Source organism: Podarcis gaigeae, assembly GCF_964106915.1.
Source record: "Podarcis gaigeae genome assembly, chromosome: 13".
Classification (NCBI taxonomy): domain Eukaryota; kingdom Metazoa; phylum Chordata; class Lepidosauria; order Squamata; family Lacertidae; genus Podarcis; species Podarcis gaigeae.
Window position 1 is genome coordinate 55,563,353 of NC_139689.1, and position 14,185 is coordinate 55,577,537.

General features: G+C 45.7%; 1 protein-coding gene across 5 annotated transcripts in view; it reads right to left on the reverse strand.

Moving 5' to 3' along the window:
* UBE3B (ubiquitin protein ligase E3B) overlaps window positions 1-14,185 on the reverse strand; it is a 31,820-nt gene that overhangs the window by 16,011 nt on the left and 1,624 nt on the right. For 4 of the 5 annotated variants that reach the window (XM_083710092.1, XM_083710089.1, XM_083710090.1 and 1 more), the window contains exons 3-15: window positions 14,009-14,123; window positions 13,443-13,502; window positions 12,990-13,094; window positions 12,796-12,892; window positions 12,361-12,446; window positions 9,378-9,460; window positions 8,684-8,789; window positions 8,035-8,155; window positions 6,898-7,075; window positions 6,451-6,620; window positions 2,868-3,035; window positions 1,679-1,850; window positions 1,153-1,271 (exon numbers count right to left, since the gene is read on the reverse strand). In XM_083710092.1, the coding sequence (XP_083566218.1) occupies window positions 1,153-1,271; window positions 1,679-1,850; window positions 2,868-3,035; window positions 6,451-6,620; window positions 6,898-7,075; window positions 8,035-8,155; window positions 8,684-8,789; window positions 9,378-9,460; window positions 12,361-12,446; window positions 12,796-12,892; window positions 12,990-13,094; window positions 13,443-13,502; window positions 14,009-14,123 (1,580 nt within the window). Of the gene's footprint in view, window positions 1-1,152; window positions 1,272-1,678; window positions 1,851-2,867; window positions 3,036-6,450; window positions 6,621-6,897; window positions 7,076-8,034; window positions 8,156-8,683; window positions 8,790-9,377; window positions 9,461-12,360; window positions 12,447-12,795; window positions 12,893-12,989; window positions 13,095-13,442; window positions 13,503-14,008; window positions 14,124-14,185 lie in introns of those variants that run through there. The other variant, XM_083710093.1, reaches the window with a different exon arrangement.

The following is a 14,185-nucleotide window of genomic DNA, read 5'->3' on the forward strand; positions in this document are numbered from 1 at the left end:
AAAGAAATACGCAAGGTTACATTATTTTCTTTGTCCAACAGTGAAAACCACACAACCTCACTTGATATAAAGAAAATTTCCCCTGCAGCTAAACTCAGACAGATGATTTTCATGATGATCTTTATACAGACACTGTAACGTCCTCTATAACCATTTTACCAGGCATAGACAAACTCCAGCCCTCCAGATGTTTTGGAACTACAATTCCCATAATCCCTAGCTAACAGGACCAGTGGTCAGGGATGATGGGAACTGTAGTCTCAAAAAATCTGGAGGGCCAGAGTTTGCCTATGCCTGATTTTACAAAACACACAGAAATGCTGTCCCAAAAGCAATTTCTTAGAGCAGAAAGGCAGAGGGCATAACACCAAGTTTTTGTTTTGTGAAAGCAATTCTATGTGGAGCCAAAGGAATTGACTCCAAATAGTTTGATTTCTGATGGTCTTATAGAATTCATTTTGTAAACCTGAAGGAGCGTCTCCACCCCCATCGTCCATACTGAGATCCAGCGCCGAGGGCCTTCTGGCGGTTCCCTCATTGCGAGAAGTAAGGTTACAGGGAACCAGGCAGAGGGCCTTCTCGGTAGTGGCGCCTGTCCTGTGGAACGCCCTCCCATCAGATGTCAAGGCAATAAACAACTATTTTACTTTAAAAAGACAACTGAAGGCGGCCCTGTTTAGGGAAGTTTTTAATGTCTAATGCTGTACTGTTTTTAATATTCAGTTGGAAGCTGCCCAGAGTGGCTGGGGAAACCCAGCCAGATGGGCGGGGTATAAATAATAAATTATTATTATTATTATTATTATTATTATTATTATTATTATTATTATTAGCTTGTGCCCAGTTCTCCAATCTGTTAAGGTCATTCTGAATTTTGTCTTCTGCAGCATTAGCTCCCCCTCCCAGTTTGGTGTCATCTGCAAACTGCATGAGCAACCCCTCAATTCCTTCTTCCAAGTCATTTATAAAGACACTGAACAACAAGAGACCCAGGACAGAACCCTGCAGAACCCCACTGGTCGCTTTTCCCAAGGATGACGAGGAACCATTAATGAGTACTCTTTGGGTCTTAATAATCTTTGGGTCTGTCTTAATAGATGGATGAAAGCCTAGGAAATCTCAAGGAACAGGTAGTTAACCAAAATCACTTACCCACAATTCCATCCCAAATCATCTTAAACACAAAAGAATTCAGGAAAGATGAGATTGTGATCAGCTCTTCCAGTTTGAAAGAGATCTGCTCTTCGTAGACTTCAATGTCGTCAAGAATTCTAGAAGTGGGATAGGGGGAGAAAAGGAACAGTTTTCCTTTGTCTCACTGTGGAGGAGGGGAGGAAGAAGCAGCCCAGATACTTCGCCCAGTCCATGCTCCCATTCCTCTCTAGCTTGTGTGAGCCAGAGGAGCATTGGGGCTTCCTTAAACTGCTCAGCTGGGGGGTGGGAAGCCTCCCACTGCTCAGCTGAGGTGCCCCCCCATACTTCTCCAGCTTGCAAGAACTGCGGGGGGGGGGGAGGCTTTCTCAAAGGCACAGGCAGGCAGGCAGAGCCCAAGAAAATCCTCACGTGGAACCTTCTTAGGCCCCTTCTGCCTGCCCACACCTTTGCCGTCTGCAGGAAATTTGAGCTGGCATGATGTGAGATATATATATATATATGTATATATAATAAAATAGCCTACGTGATGAGATGCCGGGAGCAGTCGCAGAAAAGCATCAGCATGGCCAGCAGCCGCTTGGACTCCTCGGTGTCGTTGCTCAAGCACTCCAGGAAGAGTTTCAAGCCACCCTGGGGGCCCAGCTCACAGATAAAGGCCCACAGCTTGGGCAGCAGGTCGTCCAGGTAGGTCAAGCCTAGGAGAGGGGAAATCCACAAGGGAACCGGCCCCAGGAGGCCAAACAGCTCTCCATTAATTGTTTATTATTATAAACAATATCTCTCATTAAACACACACACAGAGCGGCAATGAAACACAAGCTTCTAGTCCTCAAGGCTCTGGGGAAGCCTAGTAGAAAATCAACCACGAGTAGGAGGATGTGGGGAGAGGGCGGGAAGCAGGCAGGTACAGCAGGTAAGGCAGAAAGGGGACCTGTGCCTTTCCTCTGGCCTTCTGACCCTGCCCACCATGGCAGTTTCAGCCGCTGCCTAGCAAAGTTCAAGGTGCCGTTATCTGCTCTTCTAGAACTTGCACCAGGAGAAAAAGCAGATGGGGGTGGGAATTTGTCCCACATCAGGTATCCAAAAGAGAGAGGACTGTATATTTCAGAACGTTCCCATACTAAACAGGCCAAGTTGATCTCCAGAGGGTAGGACTCGAGCCAGTGGATTCAAAGGACAAGGAGGTTCCAACTAAAGATGAGGAAGAACTTTCTGAAGCTAAAAGCCATTAAGACATTGGAACGGACCCTCTTGGGAGGTAGTGTCAGATGGCTGCCCATCAAGGATTCTTTAACTGGGATCCCTGCATTGCAGGGGGTTGGACTAGATGACCCTCAGGGTCCCTTCCAACTCTACAATTCCATGATTCTATGTTTGCTCTGAAGTGAGCTGTATTGACTGTGATGAGATTAATGTTCAACATTAATGTTCAGCATGATTAGGACTGGATGCTTGGTTCAATTTAACTATAAAAAAGCAGCTTGAACAGGTGAGAAGGCACACTCAACAGGCTGCGCTGGCTGGGGCTGATGGAGTTGTGCCCCCAAACATCTGGAGGGCTCCAGGTTGGGGAACATTGGTCCTAGTAAAGCCAGCCTTAGCAGGGAGGACTGTTTCAAATTAGCTTTACCTGATGACCAGGTCCCCACTTCCGTCAGGTGCCCCCAAACTCTGCCTGCTTCCTCATCCCCTCCAATGCCCCCTCAACCAACCTGTGAGAATCTGCAGCCGGATCTGCGTCAGGGTGGTGAGGGCCATCTGATACAGGACACAGATGCTGCAGACCTTCTGCACCTCTGCCGAATCCACCCTCTTGCCCCCAACAGGCTTAAGGATGTTGCGGACAGATGCGGATTTCTGGAAGGCACGCTTGAAAAGGTCTAATGGGAAATGGAGAAGGGGACAGTCAGACGGAGGCTGAAGGGGATCTTCCCACTCAAACGACTCCCTCCCTCCTAACAGCCCCCTCCTCCCATTGTTCAGATTTGGAGAACCAGTGTTCGAAACTCCCATTGTTCTAGGCGCATTTTGCGACAGGGAATTTCATTAGCGCAAGCAGTTTCTGAGGTCTGGGCGCAGTATTGTGCCTAAGATTTGAGATTAAAACTGCAGAGTGGAAGGAAAGGGGGACTTTTTCTGCCTCCCCACTTCTAGCTACTCTCTGAAGACTGGAGAAGAGACCCTCTTAAGAATATTAGGGAGTGGGTAGGCAGTGGAAGGACTCGGTAATGTGAAAAATGAACATAATATTTTAGCTGCAGTTCATTCATTTTCAGCTTTGTATTCTTGCTATAAAAAAGTGTGCCTACACATTCCGTTGTTGCACCCATAACCTGGGTTTAAGGTGCCATTTAGCTCCTAGCTTTCATATCTCAGATTCTAACACTGTGGATAACCACTAGCAAACAATTCTCATGCTGGAAAGACCCCAAAATGGTCAAACGCATCATACGTACTAGAATGGGGGGGGGGGGCAAACTTGAAAGGCTTGTGGGATCCAGGGATTTTTAAAAAAATTATATTAAAGTGGCCGGAGTGGGAGTGAAGCCAAATGCAAAACGGCGGCTCCACTAGCAGAGCCATGGGTTGCCCTGTAAATACAAGCACAAATCTACAGCTGTGACTTTGATCCATGCTTAAGAGCATCACCGAGGCAAAGGTCCTTTTGCTCCTCCTGCTGCTGCTATTAAATGATGAGGAATTGGAAGCCCTTCCTAAACTCCTGAAAGTCATCCTGAGATCTACCTCAATCTAGGACCAGCCACTTGCCCAATGTTGTCAGACAATAACTGCCCTTGATCCCTGGCCCTCAGGTTGTGGTGGCTGATGTGAGTTGGAGCACAGCAGCTTGGGGCAGACAAGCCTTGACAACGTTCTCATCTTTAACCTCTCGCTCAAAACCTCTCTCTCTATGCATGTAGCTTGCCTCATCCCACATATGCCCACTGTTGGAGGTGCCACATAATGACATAATGATCATTCTGCCTTTGCAAGAAGTCGAACTTTTACTGTGTGCACCCACACTCTGAAACTCCCTGCCATCAGGCAGCTGCCTTCAGGGTACTCTTTTTGATACCTGCTAAAAGCATTACTGTTTAGACAAGCTTACCTAGGTATGTGGAACACTGTTTTAATATGTCTTCAGCTTATGGCTGATTTTAATTATTATTTGAATATTTTTAATAGCTGTTTTCAACTGTCTTTTCTGATAAATTCTATTTTTTATTTTTTTAAAAAAAAACGACTTTGAGGTTTTTCTTTACTGTTAAGCAGTATATAAACTTTTATGAATATATAGCAAACCACCTGGAGGTTTTATTACTATTAAACAGCGTATAAATGTTGTGAAGTAAATACCTCCTTCACAAGCATCTTTCTACCTTCACAAGCTCCAAATTTTCCAGAGCTCAAATCTATGGAATTCTGTGCCTAGAGAGGCTTGCCTGGCCCTTTCCTCACTGACTTAATTTTTTTTTTGCACCAGGCTTTTAAAACCAGTTCTGTGCTTAAATTGTTTTTTTAATCATATGCTTTTAAAATTGCTCTTTTTCTATTGTTTTATGCTTGATTTTTATTCTGAGTTGATTTTATTGTTTTTCTATTTTACTCTGAATCCCCTATAGGAACTGTTTGAAGGGAGAGAGGTAAAAAGAAAAGAAAAAAAGATATGCTCCCATATGCAACTGATGGCAGGAAGGGAACTATTTTTGTCCTAAGCTTCTGCACTGTTGTGTTGTGGGCTCAGCCTTGTCCCAAAAACTGAGAGGGGATACAATGCCCATATTCCAGTAGCAGAAGGACTGTCCCATGGAAGATGGAGCAAGTTTGCTTTCTGCTGCTCCAGAGGGGAGGACCTGAACCAACGGATTCAAATTGCAAGAAAGGAAATTCCAACCAAACATGAGAAATAACTTTCTGTGGGTAAGAGCTGCTTGACTCCCTCCCTCAGAAGGTGGCTGGCTGGTTGGGTGTAGCAGAGGAAAAGGCCCTCAGCAGGAGCAGCAGAGGTCTGCTAGGCCTCCCAGGGTCAGAGGCTCTTCTAAACTATTCTAGATGCAAAACTAAAATTAAATGGGGCAAAAAATAAAAACCCCATGGAACAAGAAGGAGATAGACTGAAACTGCAGAGTTATGAGAAACTAAAGAACAAAGTGCGAGACTGGCTTCATTATTATCAGATAATGGAGGCATATAATAAATTACAAGAAAATTGGCTTCCAGGTGGAAAAATCAAAATTAGAAACAGAACTGTTACAACCTAAAACTAAGATTTTGTCAAAGATGTATAACTTGCTGTTGAAATGGAACACTCAGGATGAAACGGTGAAATCTGCTATGATTAAATGGGCACAAGATGTTGGACATAACATTATGTTTGCTGACTGGGAACAGTTATGGACCACAGGTATGAAATTTACGGCATGTAATGCCTTAAGAGAGAATATTATGAAAATGATATACAGGTGGTACATGACCCCAGTCAAGCTTGCAAAAATTTATCATTTGCCTGATAATAAATGTTGGAAATGCAAAGAAAATGAAGGTACATTCTTTCACCTTTGGTGGACGTGCCCAAGGATTAAGGCTTTCTGGGAAATGATTTATAATGAAATGAAAAAGGTATTTAAATATACCTTCCTGAAGAAACCAGAGGCCTTTCTCCTGGGCATAGTCGGCCAACTGGTGCCAAAGAAGGACAGAACTTTTTTTATGTATGCTACAACAGCAGCAAGAATACTTATCGCAAAGTACTGGAAGACAGAGGATTTACCCACTCTGGAAGAATGGCAGATGAAGATGATTGACTACATGGGATTGGCAGAAATGACTGGCAGAATCCGTGACCAGGGAGAAGAGTCGGCGGAAGAAGATTGGAAGAAATTCAAGGACTATTTACAGAAATATTGTAAAATTAATGAATGTTAGAATGATGTCGGATAGGAATTAAGTGGTTTCCAGCTGTAATGTTTTAAGTGATATGGGGGGGGGAGGTATAGAAATAGGTTAAAACCTATCGATAAGGATTTGCTGAACTAACAATTTGAACTGGAATACAAAAAAGGGAGGTATGAGGAGGTCGGGGAAATATGTTAATGAAAAATAAGTATTGTGAACTTTATGTGTTTTTAACTACTTTGTATTTTTTCTTTTTTTCTTTTTGATTTTCTTTTATTGTATTAACTTTAAAAACTTTAATAAATATTATAAAAAAATAAAAACCCCAGCCCAACTTTCTCCAGAATAAGGGTCAAGGATTGAAGCCTGAGAGGGCCGCTGGGCTCTGCAGCCACTCACTCTTCATGGGCAGGCTGTTTTGCGGAGATGTGGTCGGCACTGGCAGGCGAGCTGCATCCTGGTTCTCCAGAAGCTTCTTGCTCAGGACGTCACTGAAGAGGATGCGGATCAGGTGGGCGCCCCAGAGGTGCTGCAGCTGCTTTGTGAGGAGAGGCATCGACTCGTTCAAGCTAGGACAGGGGAGGGCAGACCAAGGAAATGAGGCACAGGACACATGGCAGGGAGGGCTTCATGGTCTAGGTGACCAGCAAGCGGAACTGTCTGGAATTATCAGCAGCTCCCAGGGCTGGGGTGGGGATTTCAGGCAGAGAGAGATCTTTCCTATCAGCTGTGGTGTGATCCTTTGAACTGATGATGTAGGGGAGCTGGTGCATAGGTTGGGTCTCCTCCCATTGATCTACAGACCCTCTTTCCCCCCTGCCCCTCCCCACCAAGAGTGACGCTTACCCGTAATCCACTGTCTGGGAGAACCAGCCAAGCACAGGGTGCCAGTGTGTGAGGTTGGACTTCTTCTGAGAAACATACTTCTGGCAGTAGGAGAGCATCTGAATCAGGACGCTCACAAAATGGGCTGTCTCCTCCTCCAACACCTTGTCATTCAAGGAGCCCAAGTAGACAAGGTTGCCTGGAAAAGAGCAGCAGCAGCAGCGCTTGAACTGACGGAAGAGGGAAATAGCAAGGAAGGGGAGCCTCAAGAGCTGGGAGACAACTCCAAACAACCCAGGAAGGACAGAGGATACTCAGTGACCATCGAATGCTGACAAACGGGAGGTGGAGGAGAATCAAATGAAGTGGCTGGAATCCTTAGCAGGGAATAGCTGGTTGCCAGTGACTCTTGTTTCTTGTTTCTGTAATTTCTAAACAAATTTGCATGTTTTGTTCTTCTTCGTGCTATGCCAAGTGCCTCTGTGTAAAAAGGTCACAGAGGACGTTGTTCATTATGCCCCCAGGGTCCTCTCTATAAAGATCCTCATGAAAAAAATGTACCCGAGTTTAGCCACATGAAACGTTTTGTTACATCATGTGAGTTTGGAGGATAAGAAAAACTATTTTCCCTTGCCTGTTTCTTTATTTGCATTGGGTGATGGGAAATTAAAAGCCAGATTTGTGGCTCACATTTGACTGTCTTTTATGGCTCACATCTAAGTTGTGCTCCAAAATATGTCTGAACTAGCTCCATATTTGCATTGGCACTGATCCACGGCACTTCCCATAATACTAAGCCCTGCGATCACAGCCCTTCAATCACATCTAAGCAAATAAAATTGTCATTACTCCTCTGCCCTCTGACCGTGGCAGTACCTTTGGAGCTACACCTCTAGCTTCTGATAGCTCACCAACACACTGCCCACATGGCATATCTTCACTGCCATAAAGGAACAGAAATTTGATTTCTAAAAATATTTTTGAAAATTCTCAGGAAGAATAATTTTACAGCCCCATTTCAGGTGGCCTTGTGCCAACACTGCAGAGGTCAGTGCATCCTTCTGTGTGGCCTCCCCCACAGATACTCTCTGGCCACACAGCTTTATTCACATATCCTTGGCCAGGGGCAGCACTGAGATAGGAAGCAGCTTTGCTTACCTAGAAGGCAGAGCGTGTGGCTCCCTTCTAAACACACACAGACGTCCCTGCACAGCTCTTCGCGGCTCAAGAACAGTATGAATTTGCGCAGGAGGTCCTGCGATTCTATCACTGCCAAACGCTGAAAGGAAAGCGAACTTTTTATAGCTTCCTTTATTTAAATACACTTGTACCTCGGCTTATCAGTCAAACACAGTTCCCAAAGCATCTTTGCTTTGATTCGGTCAGTAAAACAGTGTTGTGATGCACTCAAGTAGTTTTACCTATGCCCAAGTTAGGAAGAGGCAAATAAAGTTCTATTTTCTCTCCACAGCAAAGTACAAACACCCATTTTCCCACCAACACTACACTATAATATTCTGCCATCCTCAGCACCTCCATCTAAACAGGATAATAATAATATTGGCCTCATGTTACAGGTACGTTGTAAGGATGACAGAGGTAATATAAATCAAGGGTAGATGAATCTGTGGCCGGTGGGCCAATTCTGGCTCACAAAGCCACTTTCAATGGTCTATTAACCCTCTGCCTAAATTGGACACCTCCTCCCCGTCTAGCACAGCAGCACTGCGAGATCTTAGCAAAGCAAAACAAATGTGCCCCCTCCAATAGTCTGTCTCTCACTCGTGCCATTTGAGGGATCGCCTACCTCAGGAGTAAGCGTAGCAAGATGGGTGACTATAGCAGGCACGGATATGATGTGGATCAAAAAGGATCGTAAGAGATTGTCAGAAAACTGAGCCGCAACCACAGGGCTGGGGAGAGAAAAATACCGTAAGGGAGGAGAGAAGAGAAGCATGCGTTTTCTGCACATGGAGACAAGAACAGCCACTCCTGTAGTAAGGAAAGCAAAGTCTTAGCAAGAAAGACAATGACTCTGGAAGTACCTTTTGGGGGATGTTTGTGGGCTTCCCCAAAGAGGCACCGGCTGGCCACTGTGGGAAAGAAAATGGTAGACTAGATGGATGGGCCCCTTTGGCTTGATCCTGCTGCAGGGCTCTTCTGATGACTCAAATGTGTGATTCATTTTTCTCTCTCAACATATTTTATGAATTTAATTTTTAATTCCAGATTGCGGGCATATTCCAAAGAACAAGTTCACCTTGGAACCAGCTCCCTGCTTAGCAAGTTATTCAAGTCTTTCTTGAAATGGGGAAAGTTGTGGGTTTACAACAGAACTGATGAAATAATGCCTCCCTGACTGCCATAATAAAAATAAAATCCAGAGGAAGGGACTACTCACTTGTAAATTCCGGGTGATGCAATGGGGAAGAAATAAACCCACACATGCATTTATTTAAAGCTGCTTTACTGAAGAGTAATAACTTGGCCTATTGACTTACCGCAACGCAAGAGAAAAGACTGCCGTTAAAGTGCCTTTGGAGAGGGAAGGTCTTGACCTCGCCAAGCCATTTGTCAGCAAAATCTGAAAAAGAAGAACGAAGAAGCTGAAAGGATTGTCAAGAATTGTCAGTGTGCTGCAATACAGTGGTACCTCGGTTTTCAAACAGATTACTTCACAAACTATTTGGAAACTGAATGCTTCAAAACCGGAAATGAGTGTTCCGGTTGTCAAACGTTTTTTGGAACCTGAACGTACTGTTTGGGGGTGCACTTCCGTTTTGAGTGCTACACTTCCGCTGCCCACTCGCTTGCCACCCGACCTGGGCTTCCCTTACTCAGCGCCGGCCACTGGCGACACCTAGTACCAGAGGATGGGGTGGCTGGTGCTGCAGCGACGGCAAAGGGACCCAGCGGCACGGGGAGGCAGTGACATCACTTGGCTGCTTGGCACGGCCTTCCCTAATTCAGCACCAGCCACGGCAGCAAAATCTGGAAGCCGAGAAGGGGGCCGCCACATCAACGACCCCCTCGGCTTCCGGATTTTTGCTGCTGCAGCCGGCACTGAGTTAGGGAATGCCAAGCTGCTCGGCCCCAGAAGTGACTGCCGCTGCATCCCATCACTGGGTGTGGGACAGCCTAGCGGGCAGGATGCAGGTGCCACTGCTGCAGTAAGAGTTCTTCAGTGAGGAGAACGCACCCAAGTGGCGGGGGCTGCTTGTGCCAGCCCTGAAGGTGAGGAAGGGGCGCTGGGTGTGTGGGGGAAGGGATCCAGAAAAGCTGGGGGGGGGGAGAAGCCACCTTGCTCCCCAGAGAGAGAACTTTTGCCGCCCTTTCCTTTCCCCCCATTTGAACGCCCTCTTCACGCAGCCTGCACGCTCATCCCTCCAATGACAATGGGTAGATCACTGCCAGTTTTTTATACTCGGTAGTAGATTGCAGACGAGTCTATTGCTTTCATTTTATGGATCAATGGTCTCATTAGATAGTAAAATTCATGCTAAATTACTGTTTTAGGGGGTTGTTTTTAATTGTATGTAACAGATTAATCCAGAAGTCAGAAGGTGCAGCCAAGATTCAACAACGTAAGAAAAGTCTGCTGGATCAGGCCAATTCTTCATCTAATAATAATAATAATAATTTATTATTTATACCCCGCCCATCTGGCTGGGTTTCCCCAGCCACTCTGGGCAGCTTCCAACAAAATATTAAAATACAGTGGTCTGTTAAACATTAAAAGCTTTCCTTCTAAAAGTCAGCTGGTTGTTTATTTTCTTGACATCTGGTGGGAGGGTGTTCCACAGGGAGGGTACCACTACCGAGAAGGCCCTCTGCCTGGTTCCCTGTAGCTTCACTTCTCACAGTGAGGGAACCACCAGAAGGCCCTCAGAGATGGACCTCAATGTCCAGGGTGGATGAGGGGAGTGGAGGCGCTCCTTCAGGTATACTGGGACGAGACCATTTAGTGCTCTAAAGGTCAGCACCAACATTTTGAATTATGCTCGGAAACATACTGAGAGCCAATGTAGGTCTTTCAAGATATATGGTCTTGGCAGCCGCCCCCAGTCACCAGTCTACCTGCCGCATTCTGGATTAGTTGTAGTTTCCAGGTCACCTTCAAAGGTAGCCCCACATAGAGTGCATTGCAGTAGTCCAAGCGGGAGATAACCAGAGCATGCACCACTCTGGTGAGACATTCTGCAGACAGGTAGGGTCTCAGCCTGCGTACCAGATGGAGCTGGTAGACAGCTGCCCTGGACACAAAATTGACCTGCGCCTCCATAGACAGCTGTGAGTCCAAAAAGACTCCCAGGCTGTGCACCTGGTCCTTCAGGGGCACAGTTACCCCATTCAGGACCAGGGAGTCCCCCACACCCACCCGCCCCGTCCCCCCAAAACAGTACTTCTGTCTTGTCAGGATTCAACCTCAATCTGTTAGCCGCCATCCATCCTCCAACCCCCTCCAGACACTCACACAGGACCTTCACTGGTTCTGATTTGAAAGAGAGGTAAATCTAGACCAGCATCCTGTTCTCACAGTGGCCAAGCATATCTTCATTATGGGAAACAGGACCCTCCTACCGTTTCCAGAAACTGGGATTCAGAAGCATTGCTGTCTCCAGCTGCAAGGCAGAGCTTAGCCACTGTGGCAAGGAGCCATCGATAGCCCTCTCCTCCATGAATCTGTTAATCCTTTTTAAAGCCAAGCTGCTGGCAATCACTGCCTCCTGTGGGAGGGAGCTCCATATGGATGTCTATATGAGGGGCAACTGTTAGAAAGCACAACTTATAGATTCCAGACTTCTGACAGGAGTAGCTTATGGCTCTCCAACAGTCCCCTGAAGATGATACCCTAATGTAACTAATAAAAACATGGCAGACAGAGCTCAGCCCCAATGCAGCCACTAGGCTCGCTTTGCCTGGAGATCAGCTATGTGAGTTAAAAGAGCTATTCTAGAAAGCAGGATAAAGCACATCACTGTCACCAAGTGCAGAATTGTACTGAATGCTTTCTCAGAAAAAAAATGTTTATGGAGCAAACTCACAGATCAGCGCACAAAGATTATGAGCTGTTCTTGCACTTCACCAATGAGCAGCATCAGTTTCAAAGCCTACTGTGGAGCACTCAGAGCCAGGACAGCGCTGCAGACACAGCAGGTACTGGATGGGGAGCACACAGGTTAAAACTTTGGCTCAGCCATGAGGTTTTAGAGACATTCACCTCTCTCAGCCCAGGTAGGAGCTGTTGTTGGAGATGCCATGCCATGATCTACCATGAGCTCTCAGAATTACTTAAAAAGGCAACTAGGGGAGTAGCAAACAGAACTCGTTTTAAAGAACAGCTAGTTCCCCAAGCTGAGGTGAATATTAAAACAAAACAAAACATATACACTGTTAACCATCATTTATTTTCTCTTTGAGCAGATACAAATATACATAATCTCACACAAAAACTAAGACCCCCCTACACCAAGCACAACAAACCTGGAGCACGGAATAAAATCCCTTTTGATTCAGGTGTCCCATGATATTTGCACAGATGTGGTTCATGGCAGGCCGCAGACTTTCTCCTGCAAGAGGAACACCACAGAAGGAGACAGCTGGCAATTGCAGCTAAATCATACACTATGGGGCAAACTGCTCTCCAGAGAATGGATGGTCTTATAATTCAAAATTAAGTGGGCATCTAATGCCAACCTTAAAGCCCAAAACCTTGGAAGTTACTTCACGTATCTCTATACTACATACTTTGTGAACAAAACAGATGCTGAGCAGGCACTTTCTTCTGCAGGCAAGGCAGAAACAGTGCCATCCATCACTCATCTTTGAGAAGCTGACAAGATTCCACAGCAAGTATAAAAAAGCCTTGTCATTTTGGCTAGTAGAAAGCCCTAGAAAAATGGAACTCGACACACCTACCTTTCCCCCTCAGGATTCTCCAAGTGGAAGTGTCCGTAAATGTCACCAGCATTGTGAGGTGCAGATTCACCAGCTTAGAGTCTTGCAATATGTCTGGCTGGGGGAAAGAACCGCCAGAGACATGAAATGGAAGTCTGGAATGGTCACAGACCAGTGAAAACACACACAAAACAGACAGCCAAGTCAGTCCATACCTTAAGCAGCTTCAGAAACTCACAGCAAAGCCACAGCACATCCTTGATCTGCTTAATCCACATCAGTGTGAGCTCCTTCGAAAGTGCAAGGGACACATACCACACCTGTGGGCAAGTGACAGAAGACCATGATAACTGCGGGAGGGGAGGGAGAGGCCATCATTCAGTCGCTAGACTGGGAAAATGCAGAACAAAGCATTGTCACCCCATAATTCAGAGCTGCAGTGTGTATGTGGCAGGGAAGCCTCTGACATTTAGAACAACAGAGGCAGGGAAGCCTCTGACATTTAGAACAACCACAAATATTCACGTTTCTCAGGAAACACTGGCCAGCAATGCTCCAGCATATGCTTATGGAATTAAAAAATTCTCCACCTGCTCTTGGGGATATTTTATGGAAAAAATATGCACACACTCTCATGTTAAAGTCTATGAAAAGTGACTTTAGCTCACCTTAGGGTCATTTTCAGCATCCATACTGTTAAGGATACAGCGGCACAACTTTTCAAACCTCTGCAATGAAAAGCAGGTGAGTTAATATGAAATTATAATCATTTTGTTGCCTCAATCCAATGGTTCCTGCAAAGCAGCGCTTTCCATTATTTCCAGTAAACAGACTTCACTCTTACAATCCAAAGGTTGTCTTTTGCTCAAGATCGTAAGAGCAGCCCAGCTGGATGAGGCCAATGGCCCACCTAGTCCGGCATCCTGTTCTCCTAATGGCAGCAATTCTTTCTATGGATATGTGTTTTTGGGCTCAGCTTACCTCTTGAAAAATGCAACAGTTCTCCCATGAAACACATATTTGCCCCTGCAGAGACTCTGGGGCTCAGGATCATTTTCAGAATTCGGGCAAGCCTGGAAGTAGGCAGAATCTGCTGCTGCGGTAAGTAGTTTCTGTCCAAGCTCACATTGTTCCAGAAAATTCTCCCTCCCCATTCTGTGACTGGAACAGCCCCACCCCTAGCATCAAGAATAAATAGCATGCAACGAGGAGACCTTCAGCAAAGCAGTAGTACCTCTTTGTCATCTTGGCACCTGAAAACAAAGAGCAGCTTCCGGGATATTTTGAAGATCGAAAGTGCTGTCTTCTTGCCAGGCCCGTTTGCATCAAAAAAGTCATCCACTTCTCTCCTGGGGAGCACAAAGGAAAGTCCAAAAGAAAAGGTACAATGTAATTTGAGAAAGGCTAGTGT